At 33.7% G+C, this 24,444-nt stretch overlaps 2 protein-coding genes across 9 annotated transcripts; one reads left to right on the forward strand and one right to left on the reverse strand.

Annotated features, from left to right (window-relative positions):
- The first annotated feature begins 16,458 nt into the window (after positions 1-16,458).
- Positions 16,459-17,761, forward strand: LOC107962333 (putative peptidyl-tRNA hydrolase PTRHD1). The gene is made up of 2 exons (XM_016898676.2): positions 16,459-16,887; positions 17,363-17,761. Exons 1-2 carry the CDS (start codon positions 16,555-16,557, stop codon positions 17,543-17,545), a joined length of 516 nt encoding a protein of 171 aa, XP_016754165.1. The 5' UTR covers positions 16,459-16,554; the 3' UTR covers positions 17,546-17,761.
- Positions 17,762-18,193: 432 nt separating this feature from the next.
- Positions 18,194-23,599, reverse strand: LOC107962331 (coatomer subunit beta-1). 8 transcript variants are annotated; one of them, XM_016898674.2, is made up of 6 exons: positions 23,350-23,598; positions 20,222-22,280; positions 19,453-19,962; positions 19,146-19,231; positions 18,609-18,852; positions 18,194-18,531 (listed from the first exon to the last, which is right to left on the reverse strand). In XM_016898674.2, the coding sequence occupies exons 2-5, from the start codon at positions 22,265-22,267 to the stop codon at positions 18,648-18,650; spliced, it is 2,847 nt and encodes a 948-aa protein (XP_016754163.2). In that variant the 5' UTR covers positions 22,268-22,280; positions 23,350-23,598; the 3' UTR covers positions 18,194-18,531; positions 18,609-18,647. The 8 variants fall into 8 exon arrangements, with proteins under 8 accessions (XP_016754163.2, XP_040971782.1, XP_016754162.2 ...); XM_041115848.1 differs by having other exon boundaries at positions 18,194-18,496; positions 23,350-23,597; XM_016898673.2 differs by having other exon boundaries at positions 23,339-23,572.
- Positions 23,600-24,444: the final 845 nt, after the last annotated feature.

Below are 24,444 nucleotides of genomic sequence, written 5' to 3' on the forward strand. Positions count from 1 at the left end.
CGAGATGAAGCCTATCAGTGGTGGCTTACAGTGAAAGAGGGTACTCAACCCGACTGGTTGACTTGGGAGTTTTTCAAGAATGCTTTCCAAGGGAAATATATAGGTGCTAGTTATACGGATGCCCAGAGAAGGCAGTTTTTAAATCTGACCTGGGGGGATAAGTTAGTAGCTGAATATAAGTCTGAGTTTTTGCGACTTAGCCGCTACGCACGTGAGATGATGGCAACTGAATAAGAGTGCTGTGTTCGTTTCGAAGATGGCCTCAGAGATAATCTACGAGTTCTGATAGCTTCAAAGAAGGAGCGAGATTATGCTATCTTAGTAGAAAAGGTAAAGATTGCCAAGGATGTGAAGCTCGCTGAGCGCCAGAATCGTGAGAATGATAAGGGAAGGAACAAGAGGGTTTGGGAGTCCTCAGATTCAACTATGGGGCCTAAGAAGAAGGCTAGATTGGATGGGCCCGCCAGAGTTGGGGTCACTATTGCTGCTACTGGACTGCAGTCTCGTGCATATTATAGGAAGCGCCATCAGGGCGAGTGCTAGAAGATGTTAGGGGCACCGAAGGAGCTTGTAGAGCTTAAGGCTCAAATTCAAGAGTTACTGGATCGAGGGTTCATTTGCCCTAGTGTCTCTCCATAGGAAGCACTGGTTTTGTTTGTGTAGAAGAAGGATGGAACTATGCGTATGTGCATCGACTATCGACAACTGAACAAATTGACTATCAAGAATAAGTACCCCCTACCAAGGATTGACGACTATTTGACCAGTTTCAAGGAGCTTCGATCTTCTCTGAGATTGATCTCCAATCGGGGTACCATCAACTAAGTGTCAAGAAGACTGATATTTTTAAGACAGCATTTAGGACTCGTTACAGTCTTTACAAGTTCCTAGTGATGTCGTTCGAACTGACGAATGCACCAGTGGCTTTTATGGATTTGATGAATCGAGTGTTCTAGCCCTATCTGGATTGGTTCGTAGTTGTGTTTATAGATGAAATTCTGGTGTATTCGAGGACTTAGGGTGAACATGATGCACATCTCTGAGTTGTTTTACAGATAATGAGGGAGAAACAATTATATGCTAAATTCAGCAAGTCTGAATTCTGGCTACGTGAGGTAACTTTTCTAGGTCATGTGGTATCTACTGAGGGGATTAGGGTTTATCCTCAGAAAATTGAAGCGGTTCTAGATTGGAAGCAGCCTAAGTCGGTATCTGAGATTCGAAGTTTTCTAGGTTTGGCAGGGTATTATAAACAATTTGTTGAGGGGTTTTCATTGATTACTGCACCTCTGACTAAATTGTTGCATAAAGGAGTACCATTTAACTGAACTGATAAGCAGTAGGAAAGGTTTGAAAAACTCAAGAAAGTTCTGACTGAGGCCCCTGTCTTAAAATAGCCAGAGTCTGGAAAGGAATTCACTGTCTACAGCGATACATCACATGTTGGTTTAGGATGTGTGTTGATGCAAGGGGGTAAGGTAATGGCTTATGCGTCTCATCAGCTTAAGACGCATGAAGTGAACTATCTGACACATGAATTGGAGTTGGACGTGGTGGTATTTGCACTGAAGATTTGGAGGCATTACCTGTATGGTGGGAAGTGCATTATTTATACGGATCACAAAAGCCTCAAATAACTCATCACTCAGAAGGAACTAAACCTTAGGAAGCATAGGTGGATTGAGTTGCTTAAGGATTATGACTGTTTGATTGAATACCATCCTGGTAAAGCTAATGTGGTGGCTGATGCACTGAGCCATAGGGCTATGACTGATCTGAGGGTGATGTTTGCTCGTCTTAGTTTGTTTGATGATGATAGCTTGTTGGCAGAACTCTAAGTTAGGTCGAGATGGATTAAGCAGATTAAGAGTAAACAATTGAAAGATAAGTCGTTGGGTACTCGTTTTCAACAGATAGAGAGTCGGGAAGCTTCAGATTTTGGATTGAATAGCAAAGGGGTACTTTATTTTCGTGGGAGAGTCTGTGTATTGAAAGATGCTGATTTGAGGCAGTCTACACTGCAAGAGGCACATAGTAGCCCTTACGCTATGCATCCTGGCGGGAATAAGATGTACCGAGATCTTCGAGAGTTATATTGGTGGCCAGGTCTTAAGCGTGAAGTTACCAATTTTGTAGGTAAATTCCTGACTTGCTAGAAGGTTAAAGCGGAACATCAGCTGCCTTCAGGGTTGCTTCAGCCGGTTAAGATTCCACTTTGGAAGTGGGAGAGAGTGACTATGGATGTTGTTAGTGGGCTGCCCTTAATGCCTACTAAGAAGGATTCAGTATGGGTCATCGTTGATTGACTGACTAAATCTGCCCATTTCATACCTGTTCGTACTGATTACTCGCTACAGAAGTTGGTTAAGCTGTATGTGTCTAAGATAGTGCGACTACATGGGGTACTAGTTTCTATAATATCTGATAGAGATCCTCGATTCACGTCTCAGCTCTGAAAAAAGTTGCATGAAACATTGGGTACAAGGTTGGACTTCAGTACTGCGTTCCATCCTCAAACAGACAGACAATTAGAGAGGGTGATTCAGATACTGGAGGACATGTTAAGGAGTTATGTAATTGACTTCCATGGCAATTGGGAAGATTACTTACCGTTGGCAGAGTTTGCATACAACAATAGCTACCAAACTAGTATACAGATGGCACCTTACGAGGCATTATATGGTCATAGGTGTCATAGTCCTACGTGTTGGACTGAGTTGGGTGAGCGATGTATTCTGGGTCTTTAATTGATTTCTGTTACTGAACATAAAGTTAGAATGATTTGGGATCGACTGAAAGTGGCATCTGACAGGCAAAAGTCATATTTGGTGGGGCACTTGGTATTTCTTATGGTCTCGCCATGGAAGAAGGTACTGAGGTTTGGTTGGAAGGGCAAGCTAAGCCCTAGGTTCATTGGGCCCTACCATTGAAGCGCGTGGGATCAGTTGCCTATCAACTTGAGTTACCTCCAGAATTGGACCGGATCCATGATATGTTCCATGTCTCTATGTTGAGGCGATATCACTCTAATCCTACGCACATCGTCTCGACAGAGGAGATTGAGGTTAGGCCTGATCTGACTGTTGAGGAGGAGCTGGTTCAGATTTTAGACCGCGATGTGAAAGTTTTAAGGAGGAAGTCGGTTCCACTAGTTAAGGTGCTATGGCATAATCACAGTTCTAAGGAAGCCACGTGGGAACCCGAGGAGGTGATGTGACAACAATGCCCTCATCTATTTTGATCAGGTAAATTTCGAGGCTGAAATTTTCTTTTAGGGGGTAGAGTTGTAACGCCCCAAAAATTGAAGTGTTTATTTTGTATGTTGTGTTGCATAAATGTATTCTTGTTTCAGTGGTCGAGTGTCTTGAGGAGTGTTAGAGAGGTCTTGAGTTCAAGTCTGGGCAACTTTGGTCTTTTTAAGTGTAACCCTTGCCTGTAGTTAGTAGTCTTTTAAATTGTTGCGGGTTAAATTTGTTATAAGAAGGTTGCTAGTCTAGTGGTAAATGGCGTGTGGGTGCTTTTTAGAGGTATGAGGTTCGAGCGTTGGCAAGGTGCAAGGAGTATTTTGTTTTTGTCACAAGTGTGAGGGAGGTATCCTAGGTTGACCGAAATTGAGGAGTTGGTGGGAGTTTGAATAGGTGGTTGAGTAGAATAAGGTGGAGAGATTTTAGGAGAGGGATAAGGGGGAGGAAAAAATGGGGTTTGAGGTTGAGTGAAGTTGTACCGAAATTGGGTGTTATGCATAGGGACTTTTGGCTGAGTAGTTCTTGCTTAGGATTTTCGGTTTTGGCTGCTCTTCTGTGGTCTTTTCTTTTGTTTCTAAAGTTGAGTCGTGCTTTTGGGAAGTACCTTTTTGGTCTTTGTTGCCTACGATTTTACTACTTTCTCCAAACCATTTCCCTACGGTTTGTCTTCTCCCCCACAACTCTTTTCAAATGTTTTCCCTTTAGGCCGGATACCTATCTCTTCCCTATCTCTCTGACCATTTCTATTTTAGCCTGGAGTGATCGAGGTTCCCATTTCTTCTTTTCTTCTCTTAGGTGCAATTTATTCTTTGCTGGCTGAATACTGCTCCTTCTTTTTCCTCTGTGTGTCGACATTTCTTTTGGCTTCTGCTTCTTATCTATGGTCTTGGTGGTAAGTGCTACTTATTTGACTTTGTTTGGTTCATTCCTTTTTTCTTTTTACCGTACCTACGGTTCTCTTTTAACACTATGTTTTTGCCTAATGTTGCTAAGGGGTTCGATCTCTTTAGTCAAGGGATAACACTGATTGTTCTTTCTCGACAAGTGATCCCTTCATTCGTGGTAAGCGCTTAAAGTTGTAGATATGTCTTTGTTGGGTTTAGATTCTTATGAATTGGTTAACTGTGTGTGTGAAGGATAGAGCTTTAGGGAGATTGCATTGGTTCTGGTTTAGGAGGGGGTTCTACGACTGTTCAATTGGTAAGTACTGATGAATAGCATTAAGTATCTCCACTACTATGGTTTTGGATTAATCATGAACATGAACTGATGATGGGATTGTTGTCATCATAGGTGTTTTGGATCTCAGAAGCGTTTCAACTACAGATTCATAACAGGTGTGTAATCACACTGCAAAGTTTGTTAATCGGCAAAAACCGGAAGGCATGTTCATAGACGCTACAAGAGCGTGCGCTCGCTCGTATGGTAAATTGAACGCATAAACACGTGCGTTTGACAGTAGAGGCCATCATGAATGATCTCATGGGTTTAGACCGTTTTGGGCAATGTTGGGCCGAAATGGGTTATGTGGGCCCACAAGCTAGTGGGCCCTGCACGGGAAAACCACACGGATGTGTGGAGATTATTGGGCCAGCTGTGTAGTTTGCACGGCCAAGGCCATTATTTGGGCTTATTGGGCCACATGAGCATGTAGGCCCACATGGGCCGTGTTTTGGGCTTGGGCCCATTTTCGCTATTTAACTGTTAAGGTTGCACAGGTATCCCGAGACGACTGTGGACCTACTGTTGGGTTGATAAGTATACCTAGACCCTAATCTATGATATGACTGTTATACCCTTATGAGGTAAATAACGAATATACCCCTATGTGATGTATGACTGTTTGAGCATGCCATTTTTATTGTATGTACATTTATATTATGTTGCATTGCATGGGGTGGGATATATGATATTGGAGGAAGTGTACTGAAAGGCTAATAGCCTATTACTGGCAGCTCTGCTGCAAACACTATTAGTGCCGCAAATCAATACTATATTCTGGAGTGTAGGGATGGGTGGGTCGATTTTATCCCCATATGGAGTGTAGGGCTGAACGGAGTGGAGCGTAGAGGATGGATGGGTAGGATCTCTATATGCATCTCTGATACTGTAGTAAAATGGGGCTAAGGCCCACACTTATACGATTATCGTAATGGGCTAAGGCGCACACTGATATTGCCACTGATAAGGGCTTAGGCCCAAACTGTTTTACACTGCATGATTTTCTGCTTGATAAATAGGGATTAAATATTGAGTTTTCATAACCTCACTCTTCTGCTTATCTATGCAGGTAATCCCTAGTCAGGTCGGTACTGTGAGGGACTCGGAGATGGCCACACCACTGCTTATGTTTTTGTATCTGACTTTTTAGTAAAAATAGTTTTATTTGGGTAAATTTTATGCAATAAGGCCGCTTTAAGTTTTATTTTTACTTAGGGATTTATTTAAATTGGTTTATATCTGTTAGTAGTAGGACTCAGGTTTTCAAAAGATAATTGATTTTCAACTACCACGTTACGCAACTCGTTTTAAAAGCTTCCGCAACAAACAATGTTTTTCAAATGTATTAACAATTTAATATGACATATGTTTTGTTAAACCAACCTATGTTCTAACAACAAACAAGATATGTTAACTACTCATAAAGATCACAATGGGGTTTTAATACAAAATGGACTTTACAATGAAACTACACGTTTCAAAACATAATCTAGTGTGACACCGCAGATTCGGGCATAACGTCTAAGCCGAGTTTGGGGTGTTACATTCAAAGAAATTATGGGAAGCAATAGAGAATGTGTTTTATTGATCAATGGGATGATTACAATGCTTCATCAAAGTTCTATTTAGAGGCATAAGAAGTATAAATGAAGTAGAGATCTAATTCTAATAATTCTAATGACTATTAGAATTTAAAGTACAGCAAAACTTATCTTGATCTTGATGGACATCCACTTAATAAGATATTCATAGCACTTCCCTTTAGATACCCATTGGTAGATAATATGCCTCATTAAAACCTTATTAGGAAAAGCCCTTTAGGATAAAAAACCTAATAAAGGAAAAATAGTACACAATATTCTATTACAAGTTGCCTCGTTAAAAACCTTTACCAGGAAAACCCAATGGGACAAAACTTTGGTTAAAGGAAAAGAGCACAACTTGTGTTTAGACTCCCTCTAATGGAAACATTACATTACATCTTTGAGTTGACGCATTCTAATTTTGTGTAGTAGTATTTCAAATGTTGAAGTTGGCAATGCCTTAGTAAAAATATTTGCTAAATTATCACTAGAACGAATTTGTTCAACATTTATATCACCTCTTTTCTCAAGATCATGGGTGAAGAATAATTTTGGTGAAATATGTTTCATTTTGTCACCTTTGATGTAACCACCCTTCAATTGAGTTTTACATGTTGTATTATCTTCGTATAAGATAGTTGGAAACTTTTCATGTAAAGGAAAATTACATATCTTCTGGATATGTTGGTTCAATAACCTTAGCCAAACACACTCTCGACTTGTCTCATGCTTTGCAATTATTTATGTATGTTTGAAGAAGCGATAGCTAATGTTTGTTTTGTTGAACGCTATGATAAGGTAGTACCCCTATATGTAAACCAATTATCTATTTGAGATTGACCTTTATGTGGATCCGATAAGTATCCAGCGTCAGCATAGCTGACTAATAGAGATTTTGAATCATTTCAATAAAATAACCCCATATCAATGGTCCCTCTAAGATATCTAAATACATGTTTAATTCTATTTCAATGTCTAGGTGTTGGAGAAGAACTAAATCATGCTAACAAGTTTAAGTGAAAGTTATATCAGGTCTTGTGTTGTTTGCAAGATACATCAATGCCCTTATGGCACTTAGATATGGTACTCAAGGACTAAGAAACTCTTCATCATTCTCACAATGACGAAATTGATCTTTATTCATATCTAACAATCATACAACAATAGGAGTACTCAATAGGTATACTTTATCCATGTAAAATTTCTTTAATATCTTTTCCATATAAGTTGATTGATAAACATGAATTCCATCTTTTAAATGCTCGATCTGTAAGCTAAGACAAAACTTTGTGTTTCCAAGATCTTTCATCTCAAATTTTTTATTTAAACAATTTACCGTATTTCGAATCATCAACATAAACAACAATTATCACAAAATATGATCCAAACCTTTTTATAAAGACAATGGACAAATTGGAACATTTTTGTAACATTCTTTTAACAAGTATTCACTAAGACGATTGTACCAGATACGTCTAGATTGTTTTAATTCATATAAACTTTTCTTTAATCTAGTAGAGCAATTTTCCCAAGAAACTTTATATCCTTCTGGGATTTTAAATCCTTTAAGGCTTTTCATATAAATTTTGCTACCAAGTGTACCATACAAATAGGCTGTAACAACATCCATTAGATGTATGTCAAGTTTTCCACTTACTGTCAGACTAATAAAATATCTAAACGTGATTGCATTCACCACAGGAGAATGTCTCTTCATAATCAATGCCGAGCCTTTGTGAAAATCCTTGTGCTACAAGTCATGCTTTATATCTTACGACTTCATTTTTTTCATTTGATTTTTGCACAAAAAACCATTTATATCCTATCGGCTTTACACCTTTAGGTGTTTGGACTACAAGCCCCAAAACTTCATGTTTTGATCGTGAATTCAATTCTACTTGAATTTCATCTTTTCATTTTGGCCAATCTTTTTTATTTTTACATACCTCAATAGATTTAGGCTCAGAATCCTCATTTTCTTTTGTTATTTCAATGGCAGCATTAAAAGTAAAATTATTGTTGGCAACTACATTTTTTTCCAGTTTCATTTTTTTCTCGTATTGACATAACTTATCGAGATCTCTTTATTTTTTTATCATTTTCATTTTCACTTTTAGGTACCTAAATATCTTCTTGAGTTTTATAATTAGTGATGTCATGGGTTCCTTCAGAACCCCCGCCTCTACTATATGACCATCTTTAATGTTTTCTCCTTTTCTTTTACGAGGATTTTTATCTTCGGAATCGACTGGTCTTCCACGCTTCAGACTTGGATTACTTTCTTTTGCACTTAGGACATCAATTCATATTGGAGCATTTTCAATTGATATGTGAGATTTAATGATTCTGATAGTTGATTTGTAAAATGAATTATTTGTTGAACTTTTGGTTCACATTGTTTTGTACAAGGAACTTAGACATTGATAATTCATTTCAAGTACTTTATTAATCTAGCTTTTTATTCTCTCCTCCTAATGTTGGGAAAACTGACAATTCATGTCATAATTAAATCTCGAATTAATAACTCAAAAATATTTAATAATATAAGTAGACTCATATAAATATATATTCTCAATCTCTTATGATGACCCATCTCTGTGCATTGTGGTGGAACAGTTGGAACATATACCGCAATCCAAAAATTGTAAGATGGGAAATATTTGGCTCTTGACAAAAAATCAATTGCAATGGAGAGTATTTATAATTTATCGACTTGATGTGTGCAACATGTAAATAAATATAATCTCATGCTGAAATAGGAAGTTTTGTTATCATAAGTAATGGTTTAGCTATTAGTTGGAGGGATTTGATAAACGATTCAGCTAAATCATTTTATGTGTGAACATGAACTACAAGATGTTCAGCTTTTATCTCGATTGGCATACAATAATTATTGAAATCTTGGAATATAAACTCACCAATATTAGCAAGATGAATTATTTTAATTGCATAATCTGAAATTAATCATTTAAACAAGCAATCTCACAAATGACAAGTTGCGAGTTGATCACGCATGTAATTATTTTGTAGATACATCTATCAAAATCATATAATATCAAAAACATCCACATGGTGGATGAATGAGCCCATATTCATTTTAGAAATGCAAGAGATTAAATCTCAACTTCAACCAGTGAGTTTGTAATCATCAATTATCATTGAGAACAAGCAACACATAAGAATTCTTTAAATGAAAGAATTTTCTGGTTTTTTAATAAATGTCTATATAAATTCTTAATTAATTTTTGCATAATATATAATTCAAGATAGTCTAACTGGTCACACCAAATAGTAAATGCATTTGTATCAGTAAATTTCTGGTTTATTTTAACATGTTTTTCAATTGTACTAACAATATCAATATAAATTTTGACAATTGATAATTTTATCGTCATTCTTTTTATTTTATATCCACATATAAGCAATATTGTGATATTTACTTCTAGAAATGTCTACATCAATGTGAAGTCTATAATGTTATTAACTCAATAAAAGAAATATAATTTACAAATAATTATTTGCAATATTCACTTTAGGGTATATGTCAAAATCTTCAAATGTTCAAATTGACATTAATAATAAAAAATGATTATACAATTGTTATATTTATTGCAAACATTCACTTCAAGGAATGTGCAAAAAAATAAAATAAAATAAACAAACAAACAATAGTATAAGCATATATCATATTCCTTACCAATAAGATTATATAGATATCACCCACTTCAAGGAATGATTAATTAGTATGAATTATTGATCATTTTGTTCTAAGAATGAACAATTAGCAATCTTTCGAACCATCCATCTTTTCATCTATTTGTCATTATTGACAAGAGGTTCCATTTTATAATTGATATGTATTGTTGCATTCACTTTGAGGAATGGAGCAGAATCAGTGAAACAAATAATTCATTATTCTGTTTGGCATTAAGAATACATTAGATCAATCCAAAATACTTTTAAAGCCCTTTTCACAAGAGTTTTTCATCATCAATTGACTAGAAAGAAATAACCAAGTCATGCATGGAGTTTATTGCAAATCAAATGTACAAATAAAACTAACACTTAAAATATCAAACTTGATATAATGCTGGTGCCAACAAAAGATTTATAAACCATTACATACATGAATGAAAGTTACTTCAAAATCATACATCTCATGTTCACTAAAACTTTTTCATTTATAATTGCTGATATAATTTCTCTAAATAATTAACAAATATAAAGTGTATGAACTACCTTTAGCAACTTTACGAAAGTAATAAGTTTCTTAGGGTTGTATAGTAAGAAAATATAAGGTATTTATAAAATGAAACCACACGAGTTGTTTTAATGCTTCTTATCAAACAACAAATGGTTAATACAAACCATATTCATAGAAATGCAAACAGTCAAATTAATATAGTAATTATAAGTTTTAAGTTTATTAAAATGTTTTCAACCAAAACAATTCAAGAATTAAAAATGACAATAATTAAACTTGAAATTCAATATTAGAACCAACCCAAAAATCAATTTCGACATTCCTCAAAAAATTGTTTTTAGAACTATGCTTGTATAAGTATTGAAAAATTTCAAATTGTATAACTAAAATAACAAGAGACATTAAAGGAATGTAATTTATATTCGAACTAAGGCTCCATTTGTTTCACTAAAAATGACTTCCGGGAAATGATTTCTGGAAGATGATTTACGTTTCCGAAAAAGCTAATATTTTCTGGTGTTTGGATGAATCTATGTAAAATATTTTCTATTGTTTAGTAGATTTCTTAAAAATATTTCATAAAAGTTCTTTCAATTAAGCAAACATACATTTGAGATTTTCTTATTTTTTTCATTGTTTAATTGAATTTATTTTTATCTATAATTTTATATTTAACATTATTTTTTCATATATTAAAAATATTATGTTAAGATCAGATTCATTACAACGTCATTTTTTACTTACATGACTACTAAGTGAGTATTTTTTATTTAAAATTGTGACATAAACAAAATTAACAAAAAAAAATTAACAATGTCAACAATTGGACTTAATTTTCAAATTTGAAAAGTAAAGGGACTAAATTATTGAAAATAAAAGTACAAAGACTAAATTACAAATCTGTGAAGTGTACATAAACTTATGACATATTTTAACTTTTATACTACAAAACATTTATTATTAATATATTTATAATTGTAATAAATATTTATTATTAAAATATCAATATTGAATATTTTCAATAATATGTGAATAATATTATTTAAAATTATTATTTTTAAAATTTATTATTAAAATAAAATTGAACTATTAAATAATTTATTAAAATAATAAATTATATTTATTATATTAATAATTTATTATATGACTAAATATAAATAATTAAATATGTATGTTTAATAATATTGAAAAATATAATATTTTAAATATTTTTTAAAATAAAATAAAATTTATTATCAATATAATAATATTAAGCTTGATTTAAGTTAATTTTTATAAAAAATAAAATTATCTATAGATGAGCTCTTTTCCGAAAAATGACTTACGCTTTTCAAAAGGATAAATCATTTTACAGGAAAAATGGCTTATTTTATCTTAACCTGTAAGTCATTTTCCGTTGACCAAACTATTTTCTGTGAAACAAACACAGGAAAATGCAGAAAACATTTTCAATAAAAACTTTTACATATAAACAAACGGACCCTAAATGAAATCTGAACAATCATAAATTTCATAGGTTTATCAACACAAATTTACATACTAATATATTTTTAGCCAAATACATAATTTAATTATAAAATCTACTATAGCAACATAAAGAAATCAATAAATATTCATTTTCATGAACAAATAAGATGTTTGAAACCATAAGTAATACATGGAACCAAAACTTAAAATAAAATCATCTCAAATATTTAAACCATTTATCAAATTAATTTAATATCTAAAGATACTATTATTGAGAAAAAGTGTAAAGATAGATATCTAATTAAGTTGGTGTACCTTTCTTGTTTAACGAAGTTTTGATGGTTTTATCAACAAGTAAGCAAATTTAAATTCCAATAGTAGACCTTAAATCCAATCAAAATTTATCAATAGCAAACTTTGAGAATGGATATTATTTCACAATTTCATATAGATAATAGTATCAAATCCTTCACCATCCTTAATAACATAAAAATAAAATAAGTTAATCAAAATAATTATAATTGATCATGAATTAGCCAAAAATAATCAAATATGAAGCATTAAATAAAAGAAATTTCCTGCAAAAACATTGCATCTTGTCATCTAATATCTTGAAAATCATGGAGAATAAATTTGATCGTTGATAAAAGGTTTTATCACTTTGAGCAAGATTGTGCTGATAATGTGTTGTAAAATAAAGAGAGATAGAGAGAGTAAAAAACAAAGAAAATATGAGAAGAAATAGAGAATGTATTTTTTTGATTAATGGGATGATTACAGTGCTTCTTCAAAATTTCTATTTATAGGCATAAAAAGTATAAATGAAGTAGAGATCTAATTCTATAGATTATTAGAATTGAAATCTTGATCTTAATGGACATCCACTTAATAAGATAATAATAATAATAATAATAATAACTTTTCAAAACAACTTAGTTTAAGAAATTTTGATCCAAAATCAATTTTTTTCAATAATGGCGAAAAGTGAGTATTACAATTTTCGTCCTCCAACTTGGTCCATAAGTTTTTTTTTTATTTCTCAATGTATCTATTGGAGCGAGCCCAGTAACTAATACTAGCCACGAGTTTTAAAGCTGCTCCATACCCAAGACGAGGATCAAGCCCTTGACCACTGGTTAAGGTAGGAGAGACACTTGCTGTAATACCCCTAACCCGTATCCGTCACCGGACTAGGGTTATGAAGTATTATCAATCATATCACAGTTCATACAAATATGCATTACATTTTACAACTCAAATTATAACCACATCAATACTCATATCATTTTCAAATATCAAATCTTAAACTTCATATCGTTCATTTGATAACATAATTAAAACATAATTCAGCATATACCAAACAAATTAAATATTTATATATAGAACGTATAACAGATCAACAATTTCATTAATCGAATATCAAGCCCATTCTTATAATAGTCTTGCACGTGCACAAATTGTAATTCAAATAAAATAAATTTCAATAGCAACTTGTCATTCATTTATGGACATTTCCTAATTAGTCAATATGAGTTTTCACATTCCGTATATTAATACACATTAATACTCAAATTCATAAGTAAAACCAACTTTGCCGAAAGTCAAGTGTTAAACCCATTTTTTTATTTTCCTTATCTATTCGGCTAACTTAGTTCTTTTGCACCTATTAGTAAATTTACAAGTAATTAACAATTTTGTATAGTCATACACATGTACATACTAACCACAATATAAGCGCACACACATATATATATAACAACATATAAGAGCTCAACTAACATATCATGACCGAATACCAAGGTACACATGTCCTTTTTCATTGATTCAATCCCCTCATATGAATCTAAGTCTCAATATGTTTTATTTACCATGACAAACAAATTAAGTGTTATTCATATCATTAAATTAGTCCATAAGTAAACAACGAATACACATCATGCATATGTCGACTTTTACCTAATTAACACATGATGTACTTTAGCTCAATTAACAACCATTATATACCATATGGACAAAACACATAATAAGCTTCAAAAACATCATACAATTTGGATACACTCTCGATATAAGCTCAGACCAAGATCAAACATATATAACATAACCAATTCATCCATACCACCTCCAAATACAAGCACATAACACAAATTATAATCAACCGTGGCACACGGCATGATAATCAAAATAGAATTAAACCATAATTTAACCAAAATCGAACTCAAGCATAGAAATTAAACCATTTTCACATGGCTCCCATTATACATAGACCAAAATAACACATTCCAAAACATAATCCAGCCTATACATGCCATAGGTTCGAAAGTTCGCTATTTAAAATACCGAAGGCAGTCAATAGTATGATAGACTTGGCTGACGATTCCCGAGCTCGTAATTCGAATCCAAAATCTATAAAACAGAAACACACATATACATAGAGTAAGCTTTTGTAGCTTAGTAAGTCATAAGCAAATAAACAACCCTATGATATAGTCAACTCATTTTAACTAACCGAATTACATTATCATTACCATGCCTAATCTCAATTTTACAAATTTCATAAATAATACACTTTCACACACATTTCCTACTTTAAGGCTCACATAATCAAATTTACCAAAGGTCATTCGACTTTCAAAGTCATAATGTCATTATTTAATCAATTATTCATATACTCATATAAACAAGCTCAAGAATCATAATATTACATTATGTACATATACTTCTTATTTGGCCGAATATACATGGTCATTTTTACTTATTTCTAAGAATCAATTCCATAAGATTTATATCATTTATTCATAAGGCCGAATACTCTTACTAAATTTACATGTATTTCTCATTTGCATCACACATAATTTGTAACAAGTATCAAGTCACATACTTACCTTATTTCAATAGATAACAAGCTACTTGGCCATTTAGCACGTTTTACACATTTGATCACAACTTATGTTTGCCCGTTGAACCATTCGGAATTGGATAGGAAACTCAGATTATCACACATATATTGTACAATGCCAACGTCCCAGACGTGGTCTTACATGTTATTAGATATCGATGCCACTATCCTAAACAGGGTCTTACTCGCACACATATATCGGAATCACATATCGATGCCATGGTCTTACTCGCACATCACCTATCGGAATCCTATGTCATGACATATGTATCCTAGTTATTCCTAAGGTTCACACGGGGCTTTCAGATGTCATAACTCGGTCGAAACGAATTCAAAAATATAGTAACCAAGCTTGTATACAATTGGCTATTGTAGATATAATTTCACATATTTCATTTCAGCATATATAATTTGCTTTTAATTAAAATTAAGTATGTCTATTTCCTTATAAACCTACCTCGGACGATGTAAAACAGAATGGGATGACTAGTCGACAACTTTTGTTTTTCCCCGATCCAAATCTGATTTCTTTGGTTCTTGATCTTGATTGAGCTTAAGAGATGACCAAACCCTAGCTTCTATTATTTCTTTTCTTTTTGTTAAGTTTCGGCAAGAAGAAGAAGTATGAAAAGCTTATTTTAATTATCATATAATATAACATATATACTAACATATTATTATTTCATATTTTACCATTTTAACCTTTTATAATTAATAGCTAAAACATATATAATAAGGGTACAACCGGCCATCACTAAGTCCGATGGTCTATTTGCAAATTAAATGCTTCAATTTTCAAATCCAATAACAATTCGGTCCTTATACAATAAACTATCAAGTTTTCAATTTACTCGATTAAGTCCTTTTATTTAATTGGGCACTCAAACAACAAAATTAAATCACAAAAATTTCACAGATATAAATTCACACATAATAAACACAGAAAATAATTTTAAAATATTTTTCTGACTCGGATTCGTGGTCCTGAAACCACCGTTCTGACTAGGGTCTAAATTAGGCTGTTACACTTGCCATCTCACCTAACTCCCGTGGTTGGTCCATCAGTTATTTTACTGCTAGTATATCACATTTAGTTTTGATATCTTTCCCCGATGTCGTATTTAACTAATCAATAATTTACATTTAACTGACACTCGTACTCAGAATTTTTTTTTACTTAGCTACTTTGTTACGAGTTATGGCATAAAAAATTTTGAGGTGTTACAATAATATTATTGACTGAGTTGGTGTCACAAGTCAACTTGACGCTAACTCAGGATTGATGATAACAACATAACAACACCATGATAAATAATTGTAATATGCTTGAGTATTTAAATTTTAATTTACTCACAATTTAATCTCTTTTTTTCATTTTAGTATTGTATGCATTTCATGTGTTATTATTAGTTAATTTTAAACCATACGTTTAATTATTTATTGTATGTTATTTTTAAACACACTTCTATGTTCTAAATATGTAATTTCCACATATATATGCGTGTTATAGAATTTTCTAGTATTCATAATATTGTTGATTGAGTTTTAAGTTGATATCATAGGTCAACTCGACGCTAATGATAAATAACCATAGTACATTTAGTACTATTAATATGATGCATTCACATGTTTAAATTTTATTTTACTCACAAATTAATCTATTTTTTATTTTAATACCATACATATTTGATGTATTATTATATTTAGTTTCAATTTTTTTTTTGGTGAATAGAATGATTATTTCATGTTGTGAATTAAAGTTGCGAGAAATTGAAATCCAAGCGGTAATATGTGAATTAGGTAAGATTTTAATTGGAGAGTGAAATCATTACATTTTACAAAGAGGCAGTCCAATCCATAAATCCGGCCCAATACCTTTATAATTCTCAATACGAAATTCCACAACCAAGTTACGCAACGCAGCGTTTTTAGGTGTCGATGGCCGCATTAGCTCAACCTGCGACATTCCTTGGTTGCTTCCGCCCTTCCCCGAGAAGCTTTTCTAATATTAGGGTTCATCCCTCTCGGAACCTTTCGACCTCAATGAGTCTACAAAGCTCCGAACCTGTCGCCACCAAAACCGATCCTCCGACCGACGACGATGTGCTGCTGCAGTACGTGGTGCTTCGGAGAGACTTAATAGACAAGTGGCCTTTGGGGAGCGTGGTGACGCAGGGATGCCATGCTTCGGTCAGTGCCATTTGGTCTCACAAGGAAGACCCCCACACCCTCCAGTATTGCAGCCCTGATAACATTGACTCTATGCACAAGGTAACCAATGTTCTTGTGTTTATTCTTCTTCTTCTTTTTCCCACCATGAATGATTTCTTTTACATTCAACAGAGCATAGTGTACTGCTTTGAAAAACCCTGTTTATGATTTTTGGTCAATTGGAGGCAATCCTCATTGTGGCACATTGTTTTCTCTTCTCATATTGGGTTTGTTGTAGACCTTCGATTTACTTGGAGTTTTATCCACCCAAACGTAATGAGAATTGATCATTTTTAAGTTACAAATAATCCCATAGCAGAACTGAGAAAAAAGGAGAGGCATTTATCCCATAAAACTATCCAACAACGGTGTTTAATGCAAGACAAACATTTTGGATATCTATCCAATTCTGTTCTTACACTGTCGTAAATATAGCATAACAATGAAAACCATGAGGTGTTAATTGTAGGGTGATTTGCTGCTGTATCTAGAGTTGTGGATGATGAGCTAAGTGGTGAGGTTTTGGAACATGTAGGTAACACTTGAGGTGAAGGGAGAAACCCAGATATTGAACTTGTCAGAAAAGCTGTTGGCGGCGGGTATTGCTCATAAACTGTGGATTGAACATCCAGAAAACTTCCCAACTTGCCTGGCTACAAAACCCTACCCCAAGTCCATGGTATCGCCGTTTTTCAAGAAATTGAAACTTTGCAAGTGATTGTTTGATGGTGGGTTCTAAATCATAATAATTTAGCTTGATTCTGTTGAAACCCTCTTTTGTTCTAAACTTATGATTCTTTTGACATATGTTCCCTGTACGAGTTTAAATTTTTATACAGTATTGAAGCAGGTAGAGCTATTTGCCTAGGACTCTCTCTGAACTCAAGAAGATTGGCTTGTTTTTAATAAATAAAAGATGAAATGCACACTCTAATTTGTGTAGTTTTAGTTCCGATTTGGATAGTCCTACTTGAATTTAATTCAGATTATAAATCACAAAACAGCATACAAGCGCAAGCAAGGATAAGGATAGCTAGGCCGTAAATGAACGAATAATTTGTTTATTTTTAAGTTATGTGTTTGTTAATAATTACTACTTGATTCATGTTTGTTAATAATTTTAAAATGGTATGTTTCTTAATAATTAACTTGTTCATGTTCATGAATATTGTCACAAATAATGTTGATAAACAAACAAGTCTCTTTTATATGTAAAAACAATCATGTCTAAATTTTAATAATTATATTATATAATAATTGAACAACAGACAATTTAGTAAATGAATATAAAAAAAGAACTTATTTATAAACATAAATGAATCGAATGAGCCTTCAAATTTTGTTATTATTAATTTAATTTGATAAATGGACAAAAACAAAACTACTCATTGAACCGAACGTAATGTTCATTTACAACTCTTAAGGATAACCTTTATTATCGAGCGAAGGAACTTCTAATAGATGTCTGAGTGGAACACTCTTCAAAGAATCAGCGAAATAAAATAAAATTCCCGTTTTAACATTGCCAAAAAGCACTATTTTAGCTATGGATTCAATGATCCTTTTTAGTTACCAAATATGCAAACTCCAAATACAACAAATGTCAAAGTCTTTGGTGCTCCTCAGCTGCTGATAGCTAACACAACACTATTGACGATTGAAGGCAGCCCTGCCATTTTTTCACAACAAGAGGACCTAAATATCCTGTATTTTTAAACAGAAAACACCAAAATTACTATGCATTTCAAAATTCAATAGGAGATTTAACTAACAATGACTACCGGTATCGATGAAACAATTTATCTCGAAATATTATTGCATCAACTGCCTCCCTTTTGCTTAAGAGTGATCTTGTCCCCGAGACTCAAAGCAATCCCCTGGGTCTTGCTCCTTATCCGGATGTACCCACTCAGTTTCCCATCAGCTTGCTTCTCAATGCTCACGTTTACCAACGCATCCTCCCCAAACACGCTCTTTGCGTACAAGTTCGCAGCCAGGAATCCACACTCACCATCTAGCGCAGATCTGAAACGCAAACCAGCCAGCAAAAAGGATTCAAGAATAATCAATGAGGATCTCACTTGAGTGAATTTGCTTCTGTGTTCAAACAGATGTATTGCAAAACCAAAATAAGGTTATCATTCTACAAACTGATAACAGATTCAAATACCTTTTTCACAACAATAAAGTGACCATATTATAAATCATATATCAGGCTGTATTCTTAATCATGTGCAACCTACAGCTTAGTACACAGAACCAAAGGATGCTCGGTTTATTTTCAAATTTATATAATATTTCTAAACAAAAAAACTTACGGTGCAGTGAGGCACTTCATGTTAGTTGACTTGATAATATGGTCGAGGAATTCCTTTTCATTTTTAATTACAGTGTTTACAGCAACCTGAATCACAAACAAAAAGAAAAATAATAATAAAATTGAAACATCAATGCAGATGAAAACTGATAAGTTCAGTCCCAGAAGAAGCTTCGAAATTGCATATCAGTTACCCTAAGAAACAAATTATATTTGAAAGCCATCCATATTGGTCAGCTGACTAACAGAAATAAGGCGGCTGTAAATGCACGCGGTAATAGTAAAAATGGAAATAGTTCAAGAAATACCTTATTTTCCCACTCAAATTCTGCCCACATGGTTCTGAATGCAGTATCCGTACAAACAGCAGGAGAAATATAGTCCATGATATCAATGTGAATGTCATTCAGAACAACTACTGTTCTCTCAAGCACATTTGAAGTTTCATATACAATGTTGCCAAATATGACTCCAGTCTCAGTTGAAGACACCTTGATGTTGGCCTTTATTTGCTTGCTAGATTCAGGAGCTAGGGTATAATTTTGAGGACGCTCCACAAGTTTCAGATCACCCATAGTAGCCAACTCCAAGCACAAATTCTGAAGGGTTTCCCTGGTTCGGTTGATAACAGTAATATCAAGAACAATATCATAGTGATGGACAGTGACATATGCTTCGGCATATACCGGATCACTAAATCCTGTCAGTTGAAGAATGCGGTTGAGCTTATTTGCATCATCTGGATCCTTGACAAACTCTCCAGTTGCTCGTTTTAAATCATCTTGAACCTCATCCTCCAATTCCAGCTGACTCATACCCTGGAAGTTAGCAAAGGAAATTTGAGATACAATTCCACAACTTCATGACAAAAAAACCAAGAAAAAAAAATGATAAGTCAATAATCAAAGAGATGCAAAAGCACAAAGGTGAACCAAAGGGATAAAGCAGAAAATTCTATCAAAACAAACAAAATACAAGCTTAACCCAGAAAAGAAATTGCATGCATGGCAAGATATTTGCACAAACCAAAGATGTTAAATCATGCACATAAGTTAATGACCACAAAAAAGTTCTTACCTTTCGACTCTTTAAATGGTAAAAGTCAATAAGGTCATCCGGTTGTGCATGAGAAACCTGAGCTTTTGCCTTTAATTCCTCAGTTTCTTGCAATTGTTTCTCTGAAAGCATTTTAACAAAACTCTGACGGCAAGACTGCAACCATATTTTTCTGATCTCATCACCAGTATTGCACAATAATCTTATGCACAGAACAATTCTATCGCAAGAATCATTATCAATTGGGTGTGGAAGAACAGGAGATTGCCCTAATTGCAGCATAGAGACAAAGATCAGCAATGCCTGTGTGGTTGCTTTGTTAACTTCAACTTTTGAAGGCTGTACCTCTTCCAGTCTCAGAACAAGTTTAGTCAGTGTGCAAGCAACAACTGCAGCGAGGAAAAAATCGCCAGTGAGGAGAAGAGATCTGAGATTCCCAGAAGTCAATGATCCCTGAACAATGGTAGGAGGGGAGAAAGCAGTTTCAGATGCAGCACTCTGGGTTGCATAAGTACCATCAGCAAGAATAGCAGGTCTCCTGGAGGAGATGGTAATGGAGTTTGTTTGAGGAGTTTTCTTGGAAGCATCAGTAGCTTCCGCTTCCTCAGAAACAGAGTAGAAAGGCAGCTCTCCAAGACACTGCTTGATGGTTGCTATGCCACTCTCAACTTCAGATGGAGAAAGGCAATATTCTCCGATGATCCAAAGGGCACAGGAGCAAACCCGTGCAGCTCGAATCTGATAGAATGTATCCAACAACCGTGTTATAATGGACACCCTAAGTTTAGGGTTGGTTTCAATTATTTCTCGAACAAAAACTATAACATCAATAGCTGAAGCAACATTACTGTCTCCTAAGAAATCCATCATCAGATGCACAACTGTACTTGCAACTTCTGGGAACTTGATTGCGCAGGAATGGATAGCTTGAATAAGCATTTGTCTGTATTCTCCGTTCTTCTCAAGTTCTCCACTTTGAGTTTTCATCACTTCCTTCTTCAACAAAAGAACAACTTCATTGATGTTTCGGGGAGTTACTAACTCAAGAACAATATCAAGTGTCTTCCTTTGGATGTCAAGATTTGGACTTGAAAGTGCCCTAAGAACATCCATGATCAAATCAACCATAATATCTCTATGAGAAGACTTGAGCTCATTCAGCCGATCTAGCACAATAAGCTTCACATTGTTATCGCTTTGAGAAAGAAGAAGCTGACAATAAGTGTTTGCAGCAGCTCTAATAGCAGTAGGAGCAGATGACAGAGAAACAAGGGTGCCAGCACATTCATAAATAACTGCAGTTGAGGGGGCATTTAATAAAGATATAATAATCTTAATATACTTCCCTTTCTCCCCACGATTTGTTCTGCAAACCTTACGAATCAGCTCCAACACAACCATCTGAAGCAATTCACCCCATTCGGAAACCCTGTCAACATGGGTCAAAAGGTAATTAATGGCTCGATCGTGTGCACAGTTAAATAGCATAAGAAATGCATTTCGCTTGGCAGATGGATCCTGCTCTGTCGAAAGGACCTTCTCAATCATTTCAGGTGCATCAACCAGGAGCTGCTCGCCTTGTGGAAGCTTATATATTGACATGACAGCCAATATAGCGTTCCTACGAATAAATGGATGCCGATGCTCCAGATTTTGCAAAACTGAAGGGATTAGTGGCTCAATGATCTCTGTCTCATTCAAGCGGCAGAGAAATCTCAAGGTCACACCACGAATATATTCATTAGGATGTTGAAGATTGTTCCTCAAATTTTGGCATATTAAGATCATTTCAGGTAATATCCTCCCTTTCAAATCAGTTTTCTCAATTATCTCCAAGTATAGAAGCAAAAGTTTTTGGATGGTGTGATCCTCCGAAGGCAAAACATATCTGACAATGGTAATAAAAAGCTGGGTGAGAGTTTCACTATTCAACAAAAGCATAACTGCTTTCTTCATGGCATCAATCTTTGCAGGAACATCATTGCCTTCGAGTGCTTCCTTAATTTCATTAGCAATTGCTGGTGTTCCTTTGTCAAAGTGAATAAGAAGTGTACAAGACTTCTCCATTTCTTGCTACTTTCTGAACAAAATTCAAATCATCAATATATATATATAATGCAAATGATGGTTCTCAATGCGGGGACTAGAATAAAATTATATCAGTGTAAAATATGCATCTATAACAAGAAATTTAAACATAGCTTATACAAATCATTCAGAAAGTCTTACAACAGGAACAAAACTTTTGTTGGCCAATTAAAATAGGACCAATTTAGTAAAAAGATTGCCAGTTACTTCAAATGCCATAAGTTCAGTGAAAATTTAAAAGACAAATCAGCTCCATGACCATCTTCCTAAACAATACGCTCTCACATTTACCTCCAATGTGCATATTTGAGTAATGACAACAAATCATAACTACAACAGTAGCAGAAAGATCATGCACAGAACATTGCTCCTGAACACTTCTAAACAATAAGGTCACCAACTAATGCACTGTTTCGATAAAAACTTGGCTAGAATCTTGCACGAAAAACTATACCGCATACATATATTTTTCAGACTGCTAGCAAATACTTAACGGGCTATTAAACTAGGTATCTCATAATTCACAGAAAAAAAAGGAGCTAAATTTACAACTCAGGCAAATCGGCCTTAATGCCACAATTGAATCGTGGTTATTTCAGAAAATTATTAATGTAAGATCACCGTTGATCTGTCTACTGAGAAAGAGAAGGATGAGATCTGTTAGTTTTCATATTTTTAATTCCAATATTAATGCTGAATTCATCATGTAAAATCAAAACATTACGAAAGCAACAAACAAAAATATACCAGCAGAGCGAAAGCGCAACTAAACATAGAAAGTGTAAAAAGGTAAAACCATATTTAATCCACAGAGCACAGTTCTATTCTAATTTGTAGTATTACTATAAAGGATTCGATCAAAATTTCAAATCACAATATTGAAAATCCGAAACCTAAATCGAAACATTCAAGCTTCTAATGCAAACAAACAAAAAAAAAACCAGCAACAACAGAAAAATGCCGCGAAACTATGTAGAAAATAAATCAACAGATCTCGAAAATTGGAGACATATAGAGAGCAATGAACCTCGAACGATCAGAGAAACTGACACTTATTTTACCGGATGGAAATGAGGGAAATTCGATCTTCAAAACAAGCGCATCGTTTTGCTTTCTTTCTTTCGTTCTCTTTTTCCCCTTTCTTATTGTTCTACCAGATCTAAAGATGTATTTCGAGTTTAGACGGTGAGTTTGTGGTAATTTCAATTTGGTAAAAACTTCATCTTCTCCCTCTCAATTTTGATAGTATAGAATTTGGTCTTTCTCAAAAAAGAAAAAGGTAACTTACCGAAAATAAAATTGTGTGGTCACCTTCTATTAATTTGCTTCCATTAATTTGAGGTTAAGTAATGTTATTTTACATTCATTTTATTCATCTAATTTTAGTAAGTTTATATTTTGATCGTCCATTTTTTAAAATTAATTTTATTCTTTTCAAAAAAGAAAAAAATTTAAGGGCACATTTGGTTAACTAGAATGAAATAGCTATTTTATGAAAATTGAATAAAACTGTAACGAAATTGAATAGGCATAACAGTGGTTTGATTAGATGTAATGAGATGAGTATTATAATAATATTCATGCGTTTGGTTGGGAGGAATAGACATGTAATAGTAAAAAAAAAACTTGAATGACGAATATGCCTTTTAATAAATTAAATTATGTTTTTATTTTTGTAAAAATTATTAAAAAAACCAAAAGCGTTAAATGCTGAAATGACAAATATACCCTTTAATTTTTTTAACATCTAAATCAATTATATTTTAATATACTTTATTGTATACTATTATTTTTGTATTTGTACATAACCTTATGTTTTATAAATTAAAGATCCAATTATACCACTTAAATACGTTTACCAAATATCCAACATTATATTCCATTATAGTGACATTATATTTTTGCTTAATAACATCGCTAGTATTGTTAAAGAGTGTTACTATCCAAATAAAAATATTGTTAAAGAAGAAGCACCAACATAATCTAATAATCATCTCAGCATCCATCTTAACATAACAAATCATGGTCGGTTTTCAAAAGTCCAATTATAGTAGAAAACTCATTTACACATATACAAAAAGTGACAATATTAGTATTACATACTTCCATGTCATTATATCATCCTACAATTACATACAAAAAGTTAAATTACTCCA

Source organism: Gossypium hirsutum, chromosome A06 (genome assembly GCF_007990345.1).
Source record: "Gossypium hirsutum isolate 1008001.06 chromosome A06, Gossypium_hirsutum_v2.1, whole genome shotgun sequence".
Taxonomy (NCBI): domain Eukaryota; kingdom Viridiplantae; phylum Streptophyta; class Magnoliopsida; order Malvales; family Malvaceae; genus Gossypium; species Gossypium hirsutum.

Coding starts and splice junctions, on each gene's coding strand:
- LOC107962333 (XM_016898676.2), top strand. CDS start 16,555: ATGGCCGCATTAGCTCAACCTGCGACATTCCTTGGTTGCTTCCGCCCT. Junction 16,888..17,362: donor ACATTGACTCTATGCACAAG/GTAACCAATGTT, acceptor TGGAACATGTAG/GTAACACTTGAGGTGAAGGG.
- LOC107962331 (XM_041115847.1), bottom strand. CDS start 22,267: ATGGAGAAGTCTTGTACACTTCTTATTCACTTTGACAAAGGAACACCA. Junction 19,963..20,221: donor ACCATTTAAAGAGTCGAAAG/GTAAGAACTTTT, acceptor GCTAACTTCCAG/GGTATGAGTCAGCTGGAATT. Junction 18,853..19,145: donor ATGAAGTGCCTCACTGCACC/GTAAGTTTTTTT, acceptor TTTGCGTTTCAG/ATCTGCGCTAGATGGTGAGT.